General features: G+C 42.2%; 2 protein-coding genes across 3 annotated transcripts; both read right to left on the bottom strand.

The window, feature by feature from the left end:
• Positions 1-208: 208 nt before the first annotated feature.
• NDC1 (NDC1 transmembrane nucleoporin) lies at positions 209-14550 on the bottom strand. Its single transcript, XM_074545767.1, has 18 exons — positions 14399-14550; positions 13946-14066; positions 12875-12976; positions 12533-12707; positions 11943-12081; positions 10443-10551; positions 9541-9592; positions 8910-9042; positions 7890-7982; positions 6558-6639; positions 5568-5723; positions 4265-4519; positions 4015-4133; positions 3738-3788; positions 3263-3326; positions 2330-2430; positions 1268-1428; positions 209-462 (listed from the first exon to the last, which is right to left on the bottom strand). Exons 1-18 carry the CDS (start codon positions 14438-14440, stop codon positions 399-401), a joined length of 2019 nt encoding a protein of 672 aa, XP_074401868.1. The 5' UTR covers positions 14441-14550; the 3' UTR covers positions 209-398.
• Positions 14551-14858: 308 nt separating this feature from the next.
• On the bottom strand, positions 14859-21301 carry YIPF1 (Yip1 domain family member 1). 2 transcript variants are annotated; one of them, XM_074545768.1, is made up of 10 exons: positions 21162-21301; positions 20956-21029; positions 20111-20244; positions 19410-19490; positions 19215-19302; positions 18969-19085; positions 18174-18340; positions 17088-17270; positions 15994-16103; positions 14859-15174 (listed from the first exon to the last, which is right to left on the bottom strand). In XM_074545768.1, exons 2-9 carry the CDS (start codon positions 20984-20986, stop codon positions 15999-16001), a joined length of 906 nt encoding a protein of 301 aa, XP_074401869.1. In that variant the 5' UTR covers positions 20987-21029; positions 21162-21301; the 3' UTR covers positions 14859-15174; positions 15994-15998. The 2 variants fall into 2 exon arrangements, with proteins under 2 accessions (XP_074401869.1, XP_026646339.2); XM_026790538.2 differs by having other exon boundaries at positions 20111-20274; positions 21162-21300.
• Positions 21302-21839: the final 538 nt, after the last annotated feature.

The raw sequence follows: 21839 nt of genomic DNA, 5'->3' as shown, positions 1-21839 counted from the left end.
CTAAATTTATGAAGCACTTAAGCACTAAGTATCTACGTGAATCTCTCCTCAGCCCCTTAACAGAAGAGAGTAGGGAAAGAACACAGTGTGAAAAATAATGAAAGATCTGAGTGTCAAAATAACTCTGGCAATCTTAAATGTCATAGTCTTACCTAGAAAGAAGAACTGGCACTTTCTCATTTCTAAGTGATATTAAAAGAAAGCAAGATGAATTTTACAAGTTTTATTATACAAAAAGTGATCCAAAGCCATGAGTACTCTTCTAAAAGTTCTAAAAGTTTTGTTCTGTAACTTATACTTCCATATGCTTTTCCAAAAAGCCAATGTAAAAAGCCTCATTAGTCCCACTTTCTTCTTAGCAAGAGTCTTGAAAAAACCAACCATAGCTGCATCAAAATTTATTCTTTGTAGTCCAGGAATTGCTGAAGTCTTTTCTTATGTTCTGTAGACACTTGTACAGCACTAGAAACAAATGCAGAACATTTTATATTAGAAGTAATACAGCACAAAAATAAAGTCTCATGCCAAAATTAAGTGTACATTGCAATCAATTACACTGAAGCTAAATTTTAGGAAAAACCATCTATGTTCCACAACAAAGAAGCATATTAACCCTTGAAACTGTCAATTCTTATCCTCAACAGCTTCTAAAAAATACCTATACCAGGAAACCTTGCCCATTTCCTTACCTCTAAACAGCAACTGATTCACTTGCAAGGATGGTTTAGGTAAGAAAGAATCTCCTCAAATGATCCCTCCTGTATACTGAGCACTGTACACTGAGGGAGAGATGGGCAGATACTACAGGAAGTTTCAGTCCCACATATTCTAAGGCCAAGTATGGAAGTTTGCCTGCTGGGAGAGTGGCTGAGGAAGAGCTGTTGGACAACCAGGCAGCAATGGAATTTCATTATTTGGACCCCTCATAGGATTTTCTCCCTGCAGAACAATTGCCTCTAGTTGATTTATCTTCTTTTCAGCAGCTCAGATTTATTAAACAAGTGGTATTCATGAACTGCTTCTAAAGAGTTCGTGAAAAGTCACTAAGAAAAATTGCCCAGAAATCTATGAATAATAAATTTGAAGGGGGACCATATAGCTACACAGGAACTTTTTAAGGTTCCACAAATCAAAAAAACCCTAAAATACCACATAATAATAATGAGCAGAAGGGATTTTTTTACCTAAATCTAGATTTTTCACAGGTCCTACAATAACATGAATTAAACTAAATTTAACAAGGAAGCAATCATGAGGAAGTTCTTACTTCAAGTGTTCTCCAAAGACAGTAGTTATCCTGTAGAGAGCTGTTTTCAGAGATGCTCTAAGTGCAAATCTTAGTGTTTTGTAGGATGTGTCCACCAGGCTCCCTGAAATCCGGGGAGGTTTGCTAGAAACATGTGGCAGTTTGAAATGTCTGTCTACGACCTGATGAGAAAAACAAACAGATTCCTGTCATCTGTTCAATTCTTTCATAAGGTAACTAGAGACATGTTTGTGTCAAATAAAGCAAAAACAAAGTGCAAGTTCAGAAATTCCACCAAGACACACAAAAATGTTTTGGAGGCTGAGCATTTCCCAGCCATCAACAGGAACCCAGAACCAAGTTCTGTGAAATTAGATTCTGAGTCTTTAGCTAAGAACATCACATGCTGCAGGAGAAACACAATTCTGTCCTGTATTATGACTTGTTTCTTTCACAAACAAGGGCATTGGCTTTCTTTCCCCCTGGTGCCTGTTCTTGGAAGAGATGACTTACACTGAAGAACTTTAATAACCTCTAAATTCTTTCCAAGAACCTCCATTAGGGCAGTGTGAAATGGTTATGTTAATAGGACATGGATAGCCTTGGAAATAAATCTGGATTTTTTAAAACACATTACACAAACATCAGTAATTTGAGAGTAGTGTCTATTAGCAGAGACACAGATTTTATCTCTTGAGATTTGCAATGTCTCCAAGTGCTCCATGTTGCACCAGGAACTGTGTGCAACAAATAAAGATTAAGTTCTAACTCTGCAAAAGATATTGTATTAGAATTGCTGCATCCCTGAAATAAACTCTTCAACTGAGCACACATTTCTATAAAATTAAACATTGCATATTTTCTCCTTCCACATTTTAAAAACCAACAGGTTTTTTTTTATTCAGCTGTTTCATAGTGTACATAGTGGCAACCAGCTGTTTTGGTTAGATTAACTGCAGAAGAGCTGTTTAAGTGGCAGCAACTTCAATGTTATGACTAGTCAGCAAGGTTATTATGTAAAATCAACAGGACTCCTCCTCCTCTCCTAAACTTGCCTTGCAGCAAGGAAAAGTTAAGTTTTACCTCCTGAAGAGTCAGTAGCGTGTTCAGGATAGCTGGCAGTGTAGTTTGGACAACTCCAAACTGGTCTTCAGTGAAGGAGGCTGCTACCAAGTGAGACAGACCTTTAAAAAAAGAAATTTGTTGTAATTCATGCTTCAAAAGGTGAGAAGCATAAACTTTGATACTGAAAATTATGGTGTTGCCTGAAGATTCCACCAATGTGCTGGAAATACCTCCAGACTTTCTGCTGCCAGCTGAAAGTCACCTCAGCTGTGGACCACTCACTGGTTTGACAGGTGTGTAATAGCTTGAGGTTGGTAAAGCAAGAGAGATTATATAAAAATTATGTGTGATTCCCATCTCCAGACACTACATTCCAAGCCATCACCTTCAATCTGACACAGCATGGCACACAAAACACATCACCAAGGAAAATGATCAACTTTGCACAGTCAAATGTAATGGAAGATTCTGTCAATATCAGTGTTTACTCACAACTTTGAAAGAAACAATAAAAATCCAAAATGTAATTTCATACTGTCATTGTTCTTCTAATTCTCTGCAAACCATCCTTTTGTTTATTTGCTAGGTTATTATCTGAGTGCCTCCCTCAGCTCTCTGATAAACACAGACCCAGAGCTTTTAGTCAGAAAAGCTGTTGTAAAAAGGCATCATAAATCTGTCACTAGAAAAATGTAAAAGTGATACACGGGTTCACATGAGAGAGAAGCACCAGAAATCAAGTTTAGGAATCTGTACAGAACATAAAGTAAGAGATCTCACATGGGATCTCAAAACTAACAAGTGAATTACACTTTAGTCATGTTGCTGTCTGAAATGCAGTTGTGTTTTTATCAAAAGCATTTCAAATATTTTTATTGGTACATTTATAAAGCACAGAGCCCTGAGAGTTTTCCATGAACCAACAGAGTGGATCACCTGGAAAGCACTTACCTTCCAAAGCCCAGATGTGCATTTGGGCATCACAGAAGACAGCCTGGATGGAGGCTTCTGGGTGCTGACAAAGAAACCAAAGTGCTGTGAGTGCACTTTATAAATAATATTGCCAAACTTGCAGCTTTCAGAACAGACCTGCAAGGCCAACAGATTTTGGGAAATAGCCAGAAAAATCTGATCTAAAGTAGAATTATTTTTGGACAGAAGCTGCCCACAATGCTACAGCTGAAATTGAGGAAGGGAAAAAAGAGGATATACTAACTAGTTTTCAAGGGCTAAGAACACTTTAAATAAAATAGAGTTTCTAATCACATCACTTTAAAAAAACATTGTAATTCTTATTTTCTGCTGGTATGGGACAATCCTGCTGTGAAACCCACAGCAAGCAAGAAGGTGTACTTATGGAAAGCTTTAGATGAAAATACAGGTTTTAAAGCCATTATCTGTGTCCCAAACACAGGACCACCCTTACCTTGCTGAAGAAATACATTATCAACGCCCGTTTGGACAAGAAGTTTTTTATCTGAAAAGAAACAAAAGATTAAACATGTCATCTGTATTTATTTAAGGCATGCACAGTTGGCCCTTCTCAACCCTACCACCTTCACACAGCATAAAGGCATTGGGACTGAAGGATTTGTGGTATATAAGCTAAGCAGAGAAGGAAGAATTCATTCCATAAAATGGAAAATCCTTCCAGAGAGGTATCATCTAAGCTGCACCCCCTATGCACTGAAATTTTACTCCACCTGTTCTTGCTTGTTCTGAAGCCATGTGTAAATAAATTTTGGCTGCACTGCCTCACTCCCAGTTCTTGCAGCAGAGAGCACAGGGGAGGGTTCATGGTGGGAACCATTCATTTGCTGATCTGCAAGAAAAAAAATACAGCATCTTCAGAAAAACTGATTGCTGGCACCTTAATCCTCACAATGCAGCTCTCCAATGTCAAGGCCACTACATTTATGGCTCTGAACTCAAGTGCTGTGGAAGAATCTCTACCTGAAACCGACGTCCACAGCTTTGGTCCCCTCCTCGTGACATGGGGACTTTGAACTGTTCCATGCCAAGGAGATTTTACATCCACAGCTCCCATCTTGTAACTTAAAGCAGGAGAGCTGAAAGGTGAACCAACATCAGAGCCAGGAGACATCTTCACAGGCATCAGGGATGGCTTAACCAGGGGAGACATGGAGGCTCTGAGAACAATGTTGGACCTCTGTGACTGGAATGATGTATCTTCTATCCCAGCAGCTCCTAGGGACAAGGAACACGCTGCATGAAGACAGCAGGCTGGCACAGTGACACAGGAGATGGCTTTCTTATTTGATTGCTATTTCAATAACAACTTGAAAGGACATGGTTAGCACTCTGGTCTTGCAAAGAAGTACACATCAACATAAGCACGGAGCATTTTCAAAGTTCAAGTTTTCATCAGCCTAAAACCAGCAAGTGATGAGAAAATAAATATAAAATATAAATATAAAAATAAATTTAAATAAATCTTGTGCATTTATTCATTTTACTCCTGCTAGCCAACATTACAACACCCTGATATCTATGTACATAAAGTGGGCTCTTAGCATTAAGCACTAGAAAAAAGGCTGTCCATAGAAGAATGAAAATGGCATGTAAGAAAAGGCATGTCTGTCTGCAATCCAAGGATCACGAGAAGAATTTCACGAGAAGAAATTCACCAGTGGCACACCAACAGTGCCTGCTGTTGCCAGGGCACTGCCTGCTAAGGGATTCCATTACCTGGCAGCCTCGTGCTAACACAGCTGTGCTGCCAGGAATGATGCCCAAGCCTGGCATGTCAAACACCCAAAATGCCTGGAGGCTGCTCACAGCTCAGGAGTCAGACTGGGCTTTCCCCACTCTACAGTGATGTTAGTGAATCACACAAACATAAACAGAACCTAATTTTATCATCTTAAAACTAATCATAAGAGCAGTTATGCAAATTACAGAGCATCTCTTGGCAAGACTTAAATTCTCCCTGTGCTGTGTTGAACTTACTGAAACTGTGATAATCAGACTTTTTTTATTCATGCAAGTATGGAAAAAATACTGTATTGAACATAATATGCAAGTAAACAAACTGAGTAAACATGATAACTGCAAGTTTTCTAGCTATTTTGGGATTACTTCAACACAAATACCTAAGATTAATTGGGGGAGGATCTCTTTTTGTCTGTATTTATTTGCAGAAATCCCTCATTTTCCTCATAAAATTTAATTGAGACTAAAGTATCTATTGCTACCTTCACACTTTACAAACCTTTATGAGCACTTCCTCACATACCTGGAGTCTGTGGAGGTACCTTCAGCTCTCCCACTGGTGGCTTTGCTCTCCCATTTGCTGCTGCTGCTTCCTGCTGTGCAATCAGCCTCTGGGTCAGGTCACTGAGGAGACTCAGGCACTCCCGGGATATTGCAGTCCAGTTGTGTGGGTGCCCACCTGGCAGGGCACACAAAGAGCAGAGTTTAACCCAGCTGCTCCTCCCTGCATCCCTCTGACAGTGCCCACGTGCTCTCAGCAGGAGCCTCGCTGTCACAGCGTCACTCTGCTTCTAAAACGCCACAGGGCATTTCCACTGTGACAGCTTGTTTGTGCTGAGAGAAGATGAAAACATGGACAGATTCAATGGATAGCACTAAAAAGAGCTCAGTGAAACCTGCTAAGCAAGCAGGCAACACAGGCAGTTCAGCCCATCAGAGCTGAAATCACTGAACAGCTAAAACGAACAAATACCACTGGTGATGTCAACACAGTTGTGAAGCAGTACCAACACTAGAATTCATGATAAAGTGCTGCAAAAAGTTCCTGAGGGCTTCTAAGCAGTTTTAATTGACCCCCTCTGCCATATCTGAGTACAGCAAAAGGACTGTGCACTAACTGAAGTTCAGCCAGTGTTTGCTCTCACAGCTGCAGTGGTGACTCAGTATTTGTACCTGATTTCCCCTCACTCACACACACCTCCACATTCAGCTCCCATACACATCTCTTAGGTTATCCAGTCTGGACTGTCTCACTGATGCTGTGAAGTGGGCCCTGCTTTAAAAATCCTAAACCTCTATCTCCTCCTAGGTGTCATTAAATCCAACAGACACCACATCTGGTTGAGTTTAGCAGATGAAACAATATGAATATAAATAATTAAGCAGCCTTTTGGAAAAGGCACCACAGGGAAGAAGCTTATGCAGCATACCTTACAACACTACATAATTTCTAAGAGTGTTTGACTAATGATTTTTAAAAAAGGAATCAACACAAAATAATTTTTATAATTACCTGGCTGACTGAGGCTGAAGACTTCCTGTCGTCGAACAGGAGAATACTGGGAAAGTAACATCAAGTCCTGTAAGGCTAAAAACTGCAAAGAAAGGAAAATATTTTAGTGCATGCAAAATGCACTGTATTTGCTTTAAAAATATGTAGTTATCCATCCAAAATCAATCCCTACCAAAGAATGAGTTCACACTGGCTAAAACCAGTCCTGTAACACAAAGAGAATGGAGGCAAATCCCCAAAACCTCCCTGGATGGGGCTGCAGAACTATTAAAAGCTTTAGTGATAGATCAATTCTCAGGAGTTCAAGAAGATCTAACACTTGTTTTATTCTAATAGGTTAGGCAGAAAGATATTAAGACACTAAAAAGTCTAACAAAATAACTGTTTTTGCAAACTAGACCTCAACTACAGTTTTAGGGTCAGTGCCTTATGAGACCAACCTATCACTGCTTTTTGTTGGGATTAAGCAATTCATGTGCCAAACTAAAAATAAACCAGATTTCTCACAATATTCAAACCTCTATTATAAACTGGACATTTTAATGATATCTGAGATCATGTATTAGATTTCCTGTTCCTTTAATTGTTTGTGCTCAACTCTTCCCCACCTATCCTCAGATAATGCAGCAAAGCTTAAAAAGGTCTTGCAGCCTATTGTATCTCCAGCCTTATCAGAAATCTGTAAAATCAGTAAAGGTAAAATTTGCATGTGCAAGTGAAAATTCTTATCTTTATTTACATAATACATTTTAAATGAGGTCTCCAATTTCTAAGTGTTATAATCAGTAAGTCCTATTAATGTTTACCATAGACCAAAATTCCTCTTCTTTACTCACAGGTTTTAAGTAGTTTTTTACTATTGCCTTTCATAAAAAAGAAACCCAACTTCCAAACATTTAAATATTAATATTTTCAATTTCAAGAGAGAACACACACATGTTCTCAAATATATGTTGCAGGGACAAGATGTTGAGAGTACAAAGGTTTGAGAAAACACCTGCTTATGTGACAAGACTCAAAGTTGAGCTACAAAAACCTGAATGCCACTAAGCTGCTGGTTTTGCATCAATACACACCATGAGGTTTCTGCTGCACACAGATGTTACCTCTAACACAATGAATCTTCAGCTAACAGTAACAGCATGGTGAGCACCAGCAGATGTCACCACTACACAAATTTTCATCATTAAATGCAACAGCCTGGGAGTGCTCTGAGGCAGCTCCTCAAGGAACTAACACCTCAGTGACCAGAAGTGGTACCTGGAGGATGTGACTGCATGAAAAACACCTTTTGAGCACACACCTGTCAGGGAGAGGCAGGAGTTCCATTACCTTTATAAGGAGGGGAGGATTGCTGTTCAGAATTTTAGGCAGGCACTGGTCTGTCTCCTGAGCAAACGTTGGTTGAATGGGAAAATGATGACTCTAAATATAAACATCAAAATTTATGTTATACAGAAGAAAGTACAAGAAAATCTTATGAAAGACCACCTGGAATTTCTAACATAGAAACAAAAAGTTTACTCCTTTCATTTAAAATTGAAAAATCTTAGAAAATCCACATATCTTCAAATTAATATGCTCATGTGGCTAATGTCACAATTTCCTGAATTTTCAGTTAACACTATGCAAATATTTAAAAGCAACTTTGGAAGTTATTTAGCTCATTCAGAAAAACAAAACCACGTGGATAAACAAATCTTTTCTCATCAGCCAAAAGGGCAAAGTGCATTTTGTACTTTCACAGATGGATGATTTCTTTTGTCTTCCACAGTTTTACAAGCAATACAGTAATTAGAGATGTTGACAAGGTGTTGTTATTATCCTTTGAGACAGGTTGCTCACACCTCAGAGCTGTTGTCATGCTTGACTCATTGTTGATCTTTTTTCAATGTAGTCACAACAACTACACCTTTCTAATTAAAGCTAATTAAACACCCCAGCAGCACTGTATTTGCCATTTCATTCCATGAGTACTTTGCACCAATACATTGACTCAGGATTTAAACCTTACTTTTTTTTTTTTTCTTTTACCAAGAGTCTCATAGTGTTTTAATTTAAAAAAATTAAAATCAAGTTAGATGAACAATTTTTTCTCTCTAAGGAAATATCTGGAAACAGAAGCAGAGGAGTAAGAGGAACAAAACATGAATTTTGTAAGGAGCACAGGTCTAGGGAAAAGTCAATTAATGCCAGGCCTCTCTTGACTATTCAGTTATCAGCTACTATCTATAGTGCATGCTGTGAAAATTCCAGAATTATGAGTCATTTCCTAGCAGAACTGCTTTTGAAATGAAAGAATTATCTGTGCCACACTGGTGATGCAAGTGGAGCACTGTCACAAGCACTGACCTCTGTGGCATAGATTTTGAAGAGCAGCCAAGCAATGTACCAGGTCATCAGGAGGAACACACCACTCAGCCAGGTATGGTAAAACAAGGAGAGATCCAATAAGCCACTCAGAGTGTCAAGAGGATGTAATTTACTGCAGATAAAATAACCAAGAGGATATAGTATTTTAGTATTCTTATTAAGAATAATTAATGAAATTAGGGAAAATAAAGATGAATTAATCATGACTACAGTTTTAGCCAATTAACATATTAAGACTCCTGGTTTCTTATTTTAAAACTGACAATAGTCATTATAAAATAAGGATATTCCCCCTGCCCTCACTCCCCCTAAAAAAAACCACCATAGAAAATCAGATAAAACTCATAGATGCAATCTGGAGTGTCTACCCTTTCTAATACTTCAGACACTAACAGAAAAAAAAAAAAAGTGATTTCTGAATTACTATCTTAATGACAAGATGGTTCCTAGAAGGGGATGCTGGTTCCTTTAGGATTCATTTCAGAAAATGCCAGAGCTCCCCACATTTTGTGTGGGGAAACAAACAACTGAGTCCTGCTGCCAGGCTGCACTTCCTCAGCAAAGGAACCTCTCTAGAATATTCCAAATTTCCAGCACCATGTCCTCCTACCTGTCTGTATGAAGGCCCATCGTGGTACATATCCAAACCTTTGGGATGTAACCTAGGGGTTCAAAAAGAAACTCTGAAACAAATACAACATTACAAAACACACACACAGTAGGCAAAAAAAAGGAGACAAAAATAGAATTTATGCAGAGACAAGAGACTGGTCTTCTAACTCACATGGACAAGGAAACAATCTGCCTTTGGGGTTATTGTGTTTCAAGAAACACAAAAAAGAGAATGAAAAAAGGCTTCAGGCTAGCAGCTGTACACTGAGAGATGGTAGGCCTCCTCTTTTATTGCTGCTTCTCAGCAGTGAGTTAATTGTGTTTCCTCACTAACAAAAGAGGGTTAATAGTAATTTAATATTAATTTTCACTACAGCCCAGGCAGCAGCAAAGTGCTTTTAAAGACTTAATGGAATCTGATACAGAAACACCATACTTCTAATTCATCCCCTGATGTAAATAAAGGGATAATAGTTCTTGCATATTTTGACATCATTTAGGAGGATAATTACAACCCTAACAAAGAATTCCTGATTCTTACAAAGTCCAGTGCCATCATCTTCATCAGCACAGATTTTGTTTACCACAGACCAAACTCCATTTTCACATGGGAGGGAGCCATCCTGCCTCCCTCCAAATAATATACCTGAGATATATATAAATATATCCAAATAATATACCTGAGAGCAAAGCCAAAGTGCTGATCTTTGCCTAAAAAAATGCAACATTTCACATTACAGGGAAGTCCTGCCCACTGCTGGATGCCAGGCTCAGCTCTGGGACACCACAGCTCCACTCCCAGGCAATGGAAGCAGCAGTCCAAAGCCTGATGGATCAAAAAGTTTTCAAACACAGGAATTACAAATTTAAAAAAAATAAGAGAATTTCAGGAACCCTTACCAAAAAAGTAATATGTGACACAGAAGTTTCTAACAAAATAGAGTGATTCCACACAACTGTGTTTTATCAGGAGAGGCAAAGATCTTCTGAAACGTAAATACTTGTATTGCTAAAACCAAACAAAATAAATAGTTTAGTATTCCACATGCAGAATTAAACAATGAAACAGTTAATAAAAATAATACAACAAAAAAGGACAAGGTACTTGAAAGCCTGAAGTCTAGATCAATTAAAAACTTAATTTAAGGTAATTCCAGGTGTTAAATTTATTAATTAAGCTCCCAATCTTTCCTGACATTTTATAATCATTTCTAGTTCTTATCCAGTTTCCTGCTTATAGCAGTGAAAATCAAGAATGGGGTAGACTGACTCAATACACAAGGGAACAAACCAAAATAATCCTGTCTAATGCAAAATAAAGGGAAAAAAAAGGAATATTTAATCTACTAGATTTCATTTACATTCTAAAAGTTCAATTAAAATATGGGGAAAATTTAGACAAGCCTGAGTTCCAGAGTCAGTAATCCTTGAAGCAGCAAAACCAATATAACAAATAAATAATCTACATATATTTCCAAATGATTGAAGCAACTGAGATGACAAATGAAACCATGAAAATGCAACCAAAGTGATTTTTTATTTTACTAGCTTGCATTAAGGAAGAAAAAAAAAAAAAGGAAAAACACCAAATACAAACAGAAAACCTAAAGAAACAACAACAAAAAATGGAGAATTAACAATATTGAAATAGATTTTTTTCTAAATATTCTAACTACAACACTGCCAAAATGCTGCTTGGTTTGCTGATGAATGGTCAGCAAAATGCAGCACACATGTTTTCCTCCATAACACAACCAACCTTGGTGAAAGACATCTCTTGCCAAATTGTTTGGACTGTGTCACTCTGGGAATCAGGCAAAGTTAATGTTAATGGCTGCTGTGAGGCTGCAGCAAGAGAAATATTTTTAAGGTGATGCTTCACACTGGTACAGATTTCTGCAGGACTCCTCCAGAGGAATTAATGGAATTTCAGTTTCCATAGTGCTACACACAAAAAAGCTTTGGATGTTGAGCTCTAAGCCAGATTTAATGTGTTATTTAGACTTGAACTGAAGGGTTTGGTTTTTTTTAACTGTCAAGATTTTCAGCTTTTAGGTGACCCTTGTTGTCAGTTCCTGAAACTGATACTCAGTTTGTGCACATTGTCTTTTTTTCCTGTAGTTCACCTGCCACCTCAGCCAGCTCTGAACAGGCATCAGAGGGTGTAGGGTAAATGTTAAAGAGTCACAGCATCCCAATTTCTGTGTTCATTTAAAAGGAGCTGAGCATCAGGAGGAGGAGGAACACTGCTGGCATTTAAAGCTGGGTGCACACTTCATCTATCAGTGACAGCAGCTGCACACAGGCAGCTCCTGCTGCCACACTCATAAATTATCCAGGCTTTTCTGAGCACTGTTTCACTCATACATGTCCTTCTACAAAGATGCTTAAAGCTCTCACCTGTATGATTGGAAATGGCAAATAATTCATGTTGTTAATAAGAAAGAAGAGGCTGTAGCTGTATCCCAAGAAAGCTCCAGAAAGTAGAAAGAAGAGGTGATACTCATTTAGGCACATCTGAGGAACAGCATCTTCTAGGCTAAAATAGAAAACTTAGAATCAATTCTGAGTTCACAACAAAAACCTTAGGAAACTCAAATCAGAAGTTTGATTTTGCTGATCTGTACATCTGATGATATCTCATCAAGTTTTTTGTTAAGTAGGAATCCCACCACCTGTTTTTGTAATATATGCATTGAACATGCACCATTAACCACAAGACCAGGAGTTAGCTCAAGTGACAACCAACTTGTCATCAAGAATGAAGAATCCATTAAGAATCCTGGAAATATAGTTTTTCTGGTCCAGTTCTCTGTGCACTGTAACATTTACAAAGGGGAGCATTTTTTGTTCTTTGATAAAGAAAATCAACATATAAGAGTTGGGTTTTTAGAATACCCAAATTCTTGGGATTCTCTTTGAAAGAAACTATCAGTAGATACATTTTACAAGAAAAGTTTTGTTTATCTTTGACACACACACACAGTTACCTTTCTGAAGGTGTGCAGGACACAGCAAGAAACTGGAACCTCCCTTTGGTCATGACTGTAGCACACCAAGCAACCAACATTCCCATGATAGCATGAACAAAGGAATGGATCACTTGCTGAGGGTGAATAATTTTTCCTATCAGTGCTAATCGAGAGCATGGTATTGATGGCACCACTATAAATAAAAGCAGAAAAATCATTTTTATTTCTTACCAATAAAATCTTTCATTAAAATAAAAAAGAGAAAAACCCCCACCATTGTCAGGATCAGTCACTAAATTATAAATGATCATGCTATTTAATTTAGGTATCAAAGACAGTTCAATAATTCACACAACCTACCTGCATAAAATTCAACATTGAAGATGCTTATTACTATTATCACCACAGACATCAGGAAGATACAAAAGATGACATAAGAAGTATACAAATCATTGAAAGACTCTAAAAAAATAAAAATATTATTGTTCAGAAAATTGCAATAACACAGCAGCAATGCAGTAAGTAACAGAAAAGAGCACTTAAGCAATGGAAAATAATCCACTGAAATGCTTAAAGGGGAGTAATGGTCAATGGACATTCTAATCCCACATGAGGTCTGCCCAGCTACACAACATTTCTGCACAAAAGCAAATTTAAACTTCATAGAAACTATTTGACACCCTTATAACTGGTTTTCTTATAAGTCAACACTCAGAAGTTTGTTTAAAAAAAAATCAAAACATTAAACTGTGGCTCAAATATCACATTTCCATTCATTTAAGAAAAGCTGCAGCCATCCAGCCACACCAAAAGGAGAAGAAATTTCTTACAGAGTGGTTCTTTGAGCTTTTCTATTTTAAAGGGAGGAAGGAAGTCAGTTCTCTCTGCCTGGAGCAGCTCAATGATCACAGGCATTGAACTTCCAGCTAAGCATCTCTCAATTTTCACCGCAGGCACTCAGGGGGAGTTATTCTCACCACGCACGGTGCCTGCTTCAGGAATTTCTCTTAGGATTCAGCGCACCACAGAGAAAAGTGAAGCTGTTTATGGGAACAGCAGCTGCACAGGGTGGAAGGGGAAGTGTGTCCAAGGACTCAGAACAGACAACTAAAGCACTTAACCTGTTGGGTTTTTTTTAAATTCTGTGAGGGATAGACTCACATGAAATTGCAACACTTATTCCCACCTAGGGTGGACGGTGGCTGCTGCAGCTGTAACATAGAAACATTTCAGAGGCCAAAGACTATTCGAAACGTAAGTATAACACGATGCCACCGTCAGTTCCCGTTATCTGGGACTGAACACAATACAACAGAGTGTAAGAAAAAAAAAAAAAAAAAAACCAAAAAAAAAAAAAAACCAAAAAACCAAGAAAAAACAGAAAAACAAACACGAGAGAGCAAAACCAGGAGGACGCGGCCGGGCACCTACTGGAGATCCAGCGCACCGGGTGGAACGGGTCGAGGCCGCTGAGCACGATGAAGGCCGCGGTGCAGAGGGGCAGCAGCAGCACGGACCAGGTCACGGCGGCGGCCACTCGCCAGCCCAGAACCTGCGGGGACACAGCGTGAGGGACCGGGACCCGCCAACCCAGCTCCTGCACGGTGACAACGGGAGGAGGAACCGGGACCCGCCAACCCAGCGACTGCATGGTGACAATGGGAGGGACCGGGAGGGGGACCGGGACCCGCCAGCGCAGCGCCTGAGGGGAGCGCACGGTGAGGGGAGCGGGGCTCATCCCCCAGAACCTGAGGGGAGACACAGTGAGGAGGCCGGGGACCGACACCATCCGCCAGCCCAGCGCCTGCGGGGAGCATAGAGCCGGGACCGGGGGGAATGAACCCGAGAGAGCGCAGCCTGAGGGAGCGCAGCCTAAGGACCGACCTGCCGGAGCAGCGCCCGCTGCCCGCCCGCCGCCCCCTCCATGGCCGCGGCCCGGCCGCCCGTTCAAAGCCGCCGCCCAACGGCCCCACGTGCTGGACCCGCGACACTTCCGCCGCGCGCCCAGGCGGCAGCCAATGGGAGGGCGCGCACGCCCGCTCCCCGGGAGTGCGGAGTGACGTCACTCGCCGTGGAAACTACAATTCCCGGCGTCCCCCGCGCGGCTATGGCGGCCTGAGGCCTCCTCTGTGTCTAAGGGGACAGAATGCAGCCCGGGCGGCGAGGAAAGGAATTGTCACAGTAGCTCACGTTACGTCTGTTTATTTACACTTTGAAAGCCTCATTGGCGGCACAGACCCACCTCAAAGGAGGTCCAGTCCTGTCACAACACCTGGCCTTGGACCAAACCTCCCCACAGCTCCAGAGCGTTAAGATGCTTTGTGCACAAAAAGTACAAATCACATCGCCTTCAGAAGGCTTTATTCAGAAGCAAAACAGTGGGGCGAGGATAGAATTAAAGAAAAACAAAACAACCCCCCCAAAAAGCGAAAACAAAACATAAAATAATCCCAACCAAACAAAAGCAACTCCTTTCTGCTCTAGACAGGGATCACTGGTTCACTCTCCCCCTGGAACATGGAGATGTCCGTATGTCCATGGGACATCGCTGTTCATCCTGCTGCAAAATGCATCCCTTGTTCTTGACGTTTCCAAGGTCTTCAGTGAAAAAATAATCTAAAATAGAACTACTGTCTAGATGGAGAAACTGGTGCTGTCATCTGAAAGAAACAAATAACTCCAGTGAATATTTCAGCTCCTCACCAGAGGACACAATAGGGCACATATTTAAGTCTCAATACTAAAATCCACTACTGTCATATTGATTCTTATTAGGCATCTGGAATGAAAAAGCTGATTTTGCAGGAGAAAAAGCCACTAAAATTGACTTGCATGACTGGATTGTGTAATTTTTAATGTGCCTTTCACTGGACACATTTGGCTATTTTTCATATTATTTATCTTACATCTAATATAGCTTATATTCAAAAAATATCCAGGTTTTCACAATCGCACTTGTGGCTGGTGTACTTGGAGTGGCCTGGCTATTAGGCTGTTCCTGGATCTCCTCCAGAGAATTATCCAACAGAATTCAAATGTCATCTGCTGCTGGCAGCAGTCCTGGATGCCAGGAAGCAAATGCTCAAAGCCATCCCAGAGAAGGAATGCAGTGCAGAGGGATGGATGGCTCAGCTCTGAGTCAGCCCTGCCCAGAGCCTACACAGATGTCCCCACACAGGGCTGCTGCTCTGAAACACTGTCTCAAACATCAATGGGGGAAAAACCCAAACTGCTTTTTGTATTAAAAGCAAAGAAAAACTGGTGTGTAACAGTTTATTACTTAAGTTTCACTTGTGCAGAATAAATTCCAATAAATGCTTTGGAGTTTTTGTAAGGGGTTAATAAATTTTATTTATATATAGACCCTATTTAGCAAAATTAGTCTGTTAAATCCCTTTCCATTCAACCACAGTGATGGGGAAAAGTTTCAGGATGTCTGTGATGACTGCAGAAAAAGGAAGTGTAGACAGGGTTCTCACCTTATTTAGTGACTCTTTGTTATTACTGTTGTTCCATTGTGAGCAGGAATAATAGGTGCAGGAATAATAGGCGCAGAAATCTCCAGTTCAGGGGCATCAAAAAAGTATGCCTACATTATCAGAGAAAAAAAATTATTTAGAGAGAAACATACAGTGCTGCCTCATCCAAGCTCTTTCCACACCCATCAAACACAGATACACAGATCCATCTACTGTGGAAGCTGTGGAAACTGAGGCCTGGTGACACTCTTCTACCCACTGCAATAAGGAAACAAATAATTGAAGTGTTCATTCTGTATTTCAGTGGCCTCAGGATTTTTTGTTTTCTAACACTTACTTGTGTATGAAAACATAAATCTGCTAAAACTCCTAAGCCCACAATTCATATTGAACATTTAATCCTTCTAAAGGACTAAGCATAGTACTCATTGGAATAGAGTGCAACTGGATACTATAAAGATTAAGGCTTTGCTGGTACTATGATGAATTCCAGGTGAATTGGACTCAATGATCCTGATGGGTACCCTCCAAATTGGAGATATTCTATGACTCCATAACTGATTATTGAATTTATTACCAGCACTGTCCAGGTCACACTGACATCAATTTTTGCTACATTTAAAATAACCGCAATTTTTACATTGGAGGTTTGTTGCATATTTTATGAAAAATCCTTTTGCCAGGATCTTTTCTCCTGAGAAGCTGAGCAACTTCAGCTTCTCCATGTTTTGCTGCTTTGGAATGTGATCTGGAGAATTGTTTACCCAGCATGTGAAATTGTTTTTACTTGATGACAGCCACCTGTGTCGAGGCTGTGAGCAGTCACAAGATTTTATTATCATTCCTTTCTAGCCTTCTGATGAAATTCTCTTTCTTCTACAGTATAGTTTTAATATAATATATATCAGAAAATAATAAATTAGCCTTTTGAAACATGAAGTCAGATCCTCATCTCTTCCCTTGTCCTGGGACCCCTGCGAACACCACCACAGAGGTTTTCCTGTAACCAGCCAATCCTTCCTTCCCTGTCCCATAACACCACCTGTCCTAGGAAAGGAGAGATCAGGGAAAAGGACTGGCAGGACTTGTCCCACCAAGCATCCAACAGCCAGCAGGGCGTGCAGCAGCAGGATGGTGGCCACGGTGGCCACGGCGACGCGGCGGTTGTCGTCGCGGACGGCGGGCCAGAAGGTCATCACCAGCACGGAGCCCGAGAGGCACAGCGAGAACACCATCAGCACCCAGCGCACCACCTTCTGGGGGATGATCCACAAGATCTGCAAAAGGCAGCAGAAGGCTTGCAAGAGGCTGGCAGAGAGGCTGTGTGTTCTGTGACACCACTGTCACTTCTGTTTGTGCACATTGAACTCGTGCCTAAATCTGACACATCTCTTACTGGAGGAAAGGGTAAGAGCAGTGATGAGCTTCACTCCCAGACACAACACAGGTGAACCCCAAGTTATGCCACTCTATCCAAGGCCTGTCCTGTTGCAGACATCTTTTATGGAAAATCCTTTCCTTAGGATTTTTCCTCCTGAGAAGCTGAGAGGCCTCAGGGACAAAATGTAAACATTGATTATCTGCTGCTGTGGAATGCAACAGGTGCATCTGTGATTGGCCCATCTTGGATGTTTGTAATCAATGGCAAATCACAGTCAGCTGGCTCGGACACAGAGCCCAAGCCACAAACCTTTGTTGTCATTCTTTGCTATTCTATTCCTAGCTAGCCTTCTGATGAAATCCTTTCTTCTACTCTTTTAGTATAGTTTTAATGTAATATATATCAAAAAATAATAAATCAAGCCTTCTGAAACATGGAGTCAGATCCTCATCTCTTCCCTCATCCAAGAGCCCCTGTGAACACCATCATACTGTCCCCAGCCAGGGAAACTTGTCCTTGGAGCCATCAGCATCTGTTCCCTGGGGACACAAACATCCTGATTCCCAAGGCTGCCTGCCAGGCTCACCAGCAGCACCTTGCTTGGTTTTGCTGCCTCTGGGGAAATGATGTGTCCTGGGCTTTTTCAGCACCCACAAGACACCTTTACACTAGACAAGCCTCAAGAAAAAGAGCAAAAGATTTTCCCAGTCTCCAAAATTTCAACAAATATCATCAATATTATAAGAAACAGCAAACTTTCTCAGGCAGGACAGTGAGAGGGGCACTCAGCCATACGTACCGCTGTGGGAATGTAAACGAAGAGGGAGTAGCCATACACACACACTATCTCCAGGAAGGAGTAGGAGACAATGTTCATGACTTTACTGTTCCTCCACATCAGGAATCCCCAGAGAGCGAGGGGAACAAGCCAAGCATATGCATAAATCGTTGTAGCTGCTATGGACACTGGAAACACAACAAAGGGTTTCATGTTCTACTTTGAATCCTGACAGAATCAAAGGTGTAGAAGCATTCAGCATGAAAACGAGAAAGCTACCTGTGAAGATGCTTCCAAAAGATGAAGTTTGAATTATTAATAAACTGAGGACTTTGCATTTATATCTAGTTTACACCCAGTACTCTGCCAGCACTTCAAGTAGGTGATGTCAGTGATAATCTGATCTGGTAATTTTCTGCCCTAGGCCTGCTGGTTCCTGGGAGGCCACAGATCCAGGAAGGCCCCCAGCCCCCACCAAAGCACCAGAGTGCCCAGTGCTGGGCTTTCACTCTCTCTACAAGGAGACATCCACTAAGGCTGGAAAATAACTAATTACTCCTGCTTGCTCTTCTAAATCCCTGAAACTAGCCTATGTTCTGAAGAAACAGGGTTCTGCCAGTCACAGCCCATTTTAAAGGCTTCTTTCACATGTCTAAAAATTTAAAAACACCAATCAATCAAAAGACTAAAGTGTTAAATCAAAGCCATGACCTGGTTTGATATTACTTCATTTGCACGTTAAAAAAAATACACCAAAAAACAAAACAAAAAAACACCCACCAAAAAAACTAACCCCACAAATGACTACTTACAAACCTTTTCTGAACTCAGGCACGTAGTGGTACGTTGGTTTGCCCAGATGGATGAAGAAATTTGAGAGATTGCCACTAACAGCAATGGTGAACACGAGTGTAGCACATATCCAAAATGGACCTTAAAAGGAAAAAAAAAAAAAAATCAATAGCACCTCCTCTGCTGTCTTGCTTTCTAGACCAGCAAGTAAAATGTAATACAGACTCAAAATATTTAGCACAGAAGTAACTCCTCCCACCTGACACCTACCATAAAGGTCGGGATTGCTGCGGATATACAGCCTTACAAAGTTCTTCCCAGGGACTGGGAACACTGATCCTTTGATTCTGTCCAGGACCTAAGAAACATAAGGATTTGCCTGACTGACAGTGCAAGAAGGAAAAAAAACCTCAGTGGATAAGGCATAATTCAGACAACAGTTCTCCTCTGGAGCAGAGTATTAACCTGGTATGTGTCCACATCGAAGAAGGTCTGGTAGTACTCAAAAGTCCAGAAAGGGGCACTTTTCTTCTGTCCTGCAAGCAGCTGGATGGTGGGAAAGGCAACATGGAAAGCGTTACAAGCACACAATTTATGCATTACTAACTCATTTACACAGTAGTCACATGATTTTGTTACCCAAACTGAAAACAAACACAACAGGGCAGGATTATGTAATGGTTTCCCTCTTCCCCTCCAACAGCTGCAGACAGCCAGTCTCTTATCTCCCTGCAGGCAGAACCACGGCCTGAGGTTGTAAAGAGCAGCCTGCTACTGCCCGCTGCCACATCATCTGGAACACACACCCTCACACCACGACAAGTTCCTTCTGCTGTCAGAACCACAGAACGGCCTGTGATTGAAGGGACCTTAAAGATCATCTCACTCCATCCCCCTGCCATGGGCAGGGACACCTTCCACAATCCCAGGTTGCTCCAAGACTGGCCTTAAACACTTCCATGGGTGGGACACGCACAGCTTCTCTAGGCAACCTGTGCCAACACCTCACCACCCTCACAGGAGAGAACTTCTTCCCATAACCAATCTAAACATCTTCTCTTTTAGTCTCAATCCATCCCCCTTGTCCTGTTCTCTACATGCTCTTGTAAGAAGGAGTCTCTCTCCATCTTTCTCACAGGCCTCCACCACAGCGGTGAGAGCATTACCTCTGTTTTATCGGAGTCATCAGTGCCCAATAACTCATCATCCTCTTCCCTCCCTGGCTCCTGCAGGTGGCTCTGCTGATTCTTGGGGATTTCGACTGGCTCGTCGATGCTTATGGTGGTGGCATCAGGATTTGCTGCAAGCAAATTAGCTGCATCGTCAAACTCTGCAAATAAGTACATTACAAGACAGGTGATGATCAAGACACTAAAATTTTTGTTCTCATAGCTCAAATAAACGCATAAAAACCCTGAGACAGACTAACCACTAGTTTAGGCACGTTGGGTATGATCTATTTCCTAAAGTCCAAACTGACACGGGTCAAGCTGAACATTTAGTCAGTGGATAAAATGTGAGTTTGCTTTTCCTGCCAGTCTGCCTGCAGGATGTGACACAGGCAGGACTGGAGCCTGCCTTCCTGCCCTGCCAACAGCCCGGGCCCAGGGCCAGCAGGTCTCTGCAGGGCAAGGGAGAGCTGCCTCCTAGAGAAACGGGTACTTTTAATATTCTCCAAAAACTGACGTGAAATTTTTAATGAAGAATTAAAGAAGTCTGAAACCGGGGCCTTCTGCAAGTTACAGAGTGCTCTGCCCCCTTCCAGCTGTCGCTACCGCAAAGGATTTCAGTCCACGACTTCCGTCAACACCGGTTACATTTTTTATCTGGCCAGCAGCACAATTCCATCTCAGAAAACTCAGGATCCCTGACCCCATCCTGATCGCACAAACAACACTCCCAGTACGTTTTTATTCCGCGAACGCTCAGGGACGCTCCCAGAGCCTCCAGCTCCTGACGGCTCCCCCAGCCGGGCCCAGCCCCGCGTCCGCACCTGCCACATCGCCTTTACCTTGGAATTTGAGGTCGTCCGCCGTCGCCATTCATCCGCCGGGACGAGGATCAGCTCCCCGGGGCTCGACCCTCCTGCAAGAGGACAGGGTGGCGCTGGGGCTGGGGCGGGTGCGGTCCCCGCCCTGTGTCAGCGCTGCTGTGCCCCGCGGATGCGCCCCCCGAACCCCGCACCCGCCCGGGCCCCGGGCCGGGCACCCCACACACCTCGGCACCGCCGCAGCCGCCGCTCCGCTCCCTTAAAGACGCCGCCACCGCCGCGCGACCCCGGCCAATCAGCGGCGCCGCTGAGCCCCTCTGCCCCCGCCCCTCTGGGAGCAACAGCCCCGCCGGTGACGCAATTGGCACCGACCAATCAGAACCCGCGCGGCGCTTCCGCGTGTGTGTCCGCCCGCCCCCTTAAAGGGCCCGCGGCAGCCCGAGCGCGGTGGCGGCTGCCGTCTGGGAGGGAACATAGCGGGGCTGTGGGTGATTGTGCCCTTGTACAGCTGTTACAGACGTACACTGCGTGTTCTGGTAAATGAGAGTTTTACCAGAGAAACACAGAACGGTTCGGGTTGGAAGGAACATTAAAGCTCCTCTCATTTTAGCTCTTTGCCATGGCACGGACACCTCCCACCAGAACGGGTTGGTCCCAGCCCGTCCAGCCTGGCCTGGGACACTCCCAGGGATGGTGCAGCCACAACTTCTCTGGGCACCTTGTGCCAGGGTCTCACCACCCGCACAGGAGAGAATTTCTTCGTACCTACTCTAAACCTGCCCTCTGATGGTTTGCAGCCATTCCCCCTTGTCCTGTCACTGCCGCCCTCTCAATGGCCTCTCTCCATTTGTCTTGTCTCCCTTCAGGTGCTGGAAGGCCAAAGTCAGGTCACCACAAAGCCTTCT

This window comes from Zonotrichia albicollis, chromosome 8, assembly GCF_047830755.1.
Source record: "Zonotrichia albicollis isolate bZonAlb1 chromosome 8, bZonAlb1.hap1, whole genome shotgun sequence".
Taxonomy (NCBI): domain Eukaryota; kingdom Metazoa; phylum Chordata; class Aves; order Passeriformes; family Passerellidae; genus Zonotrichia; species Zonotrichia albicollis.
Note: the sequence above shows the minus strand (reverse complement) of the source record. Positions and strands in the feature narration are given on the sequence as shown.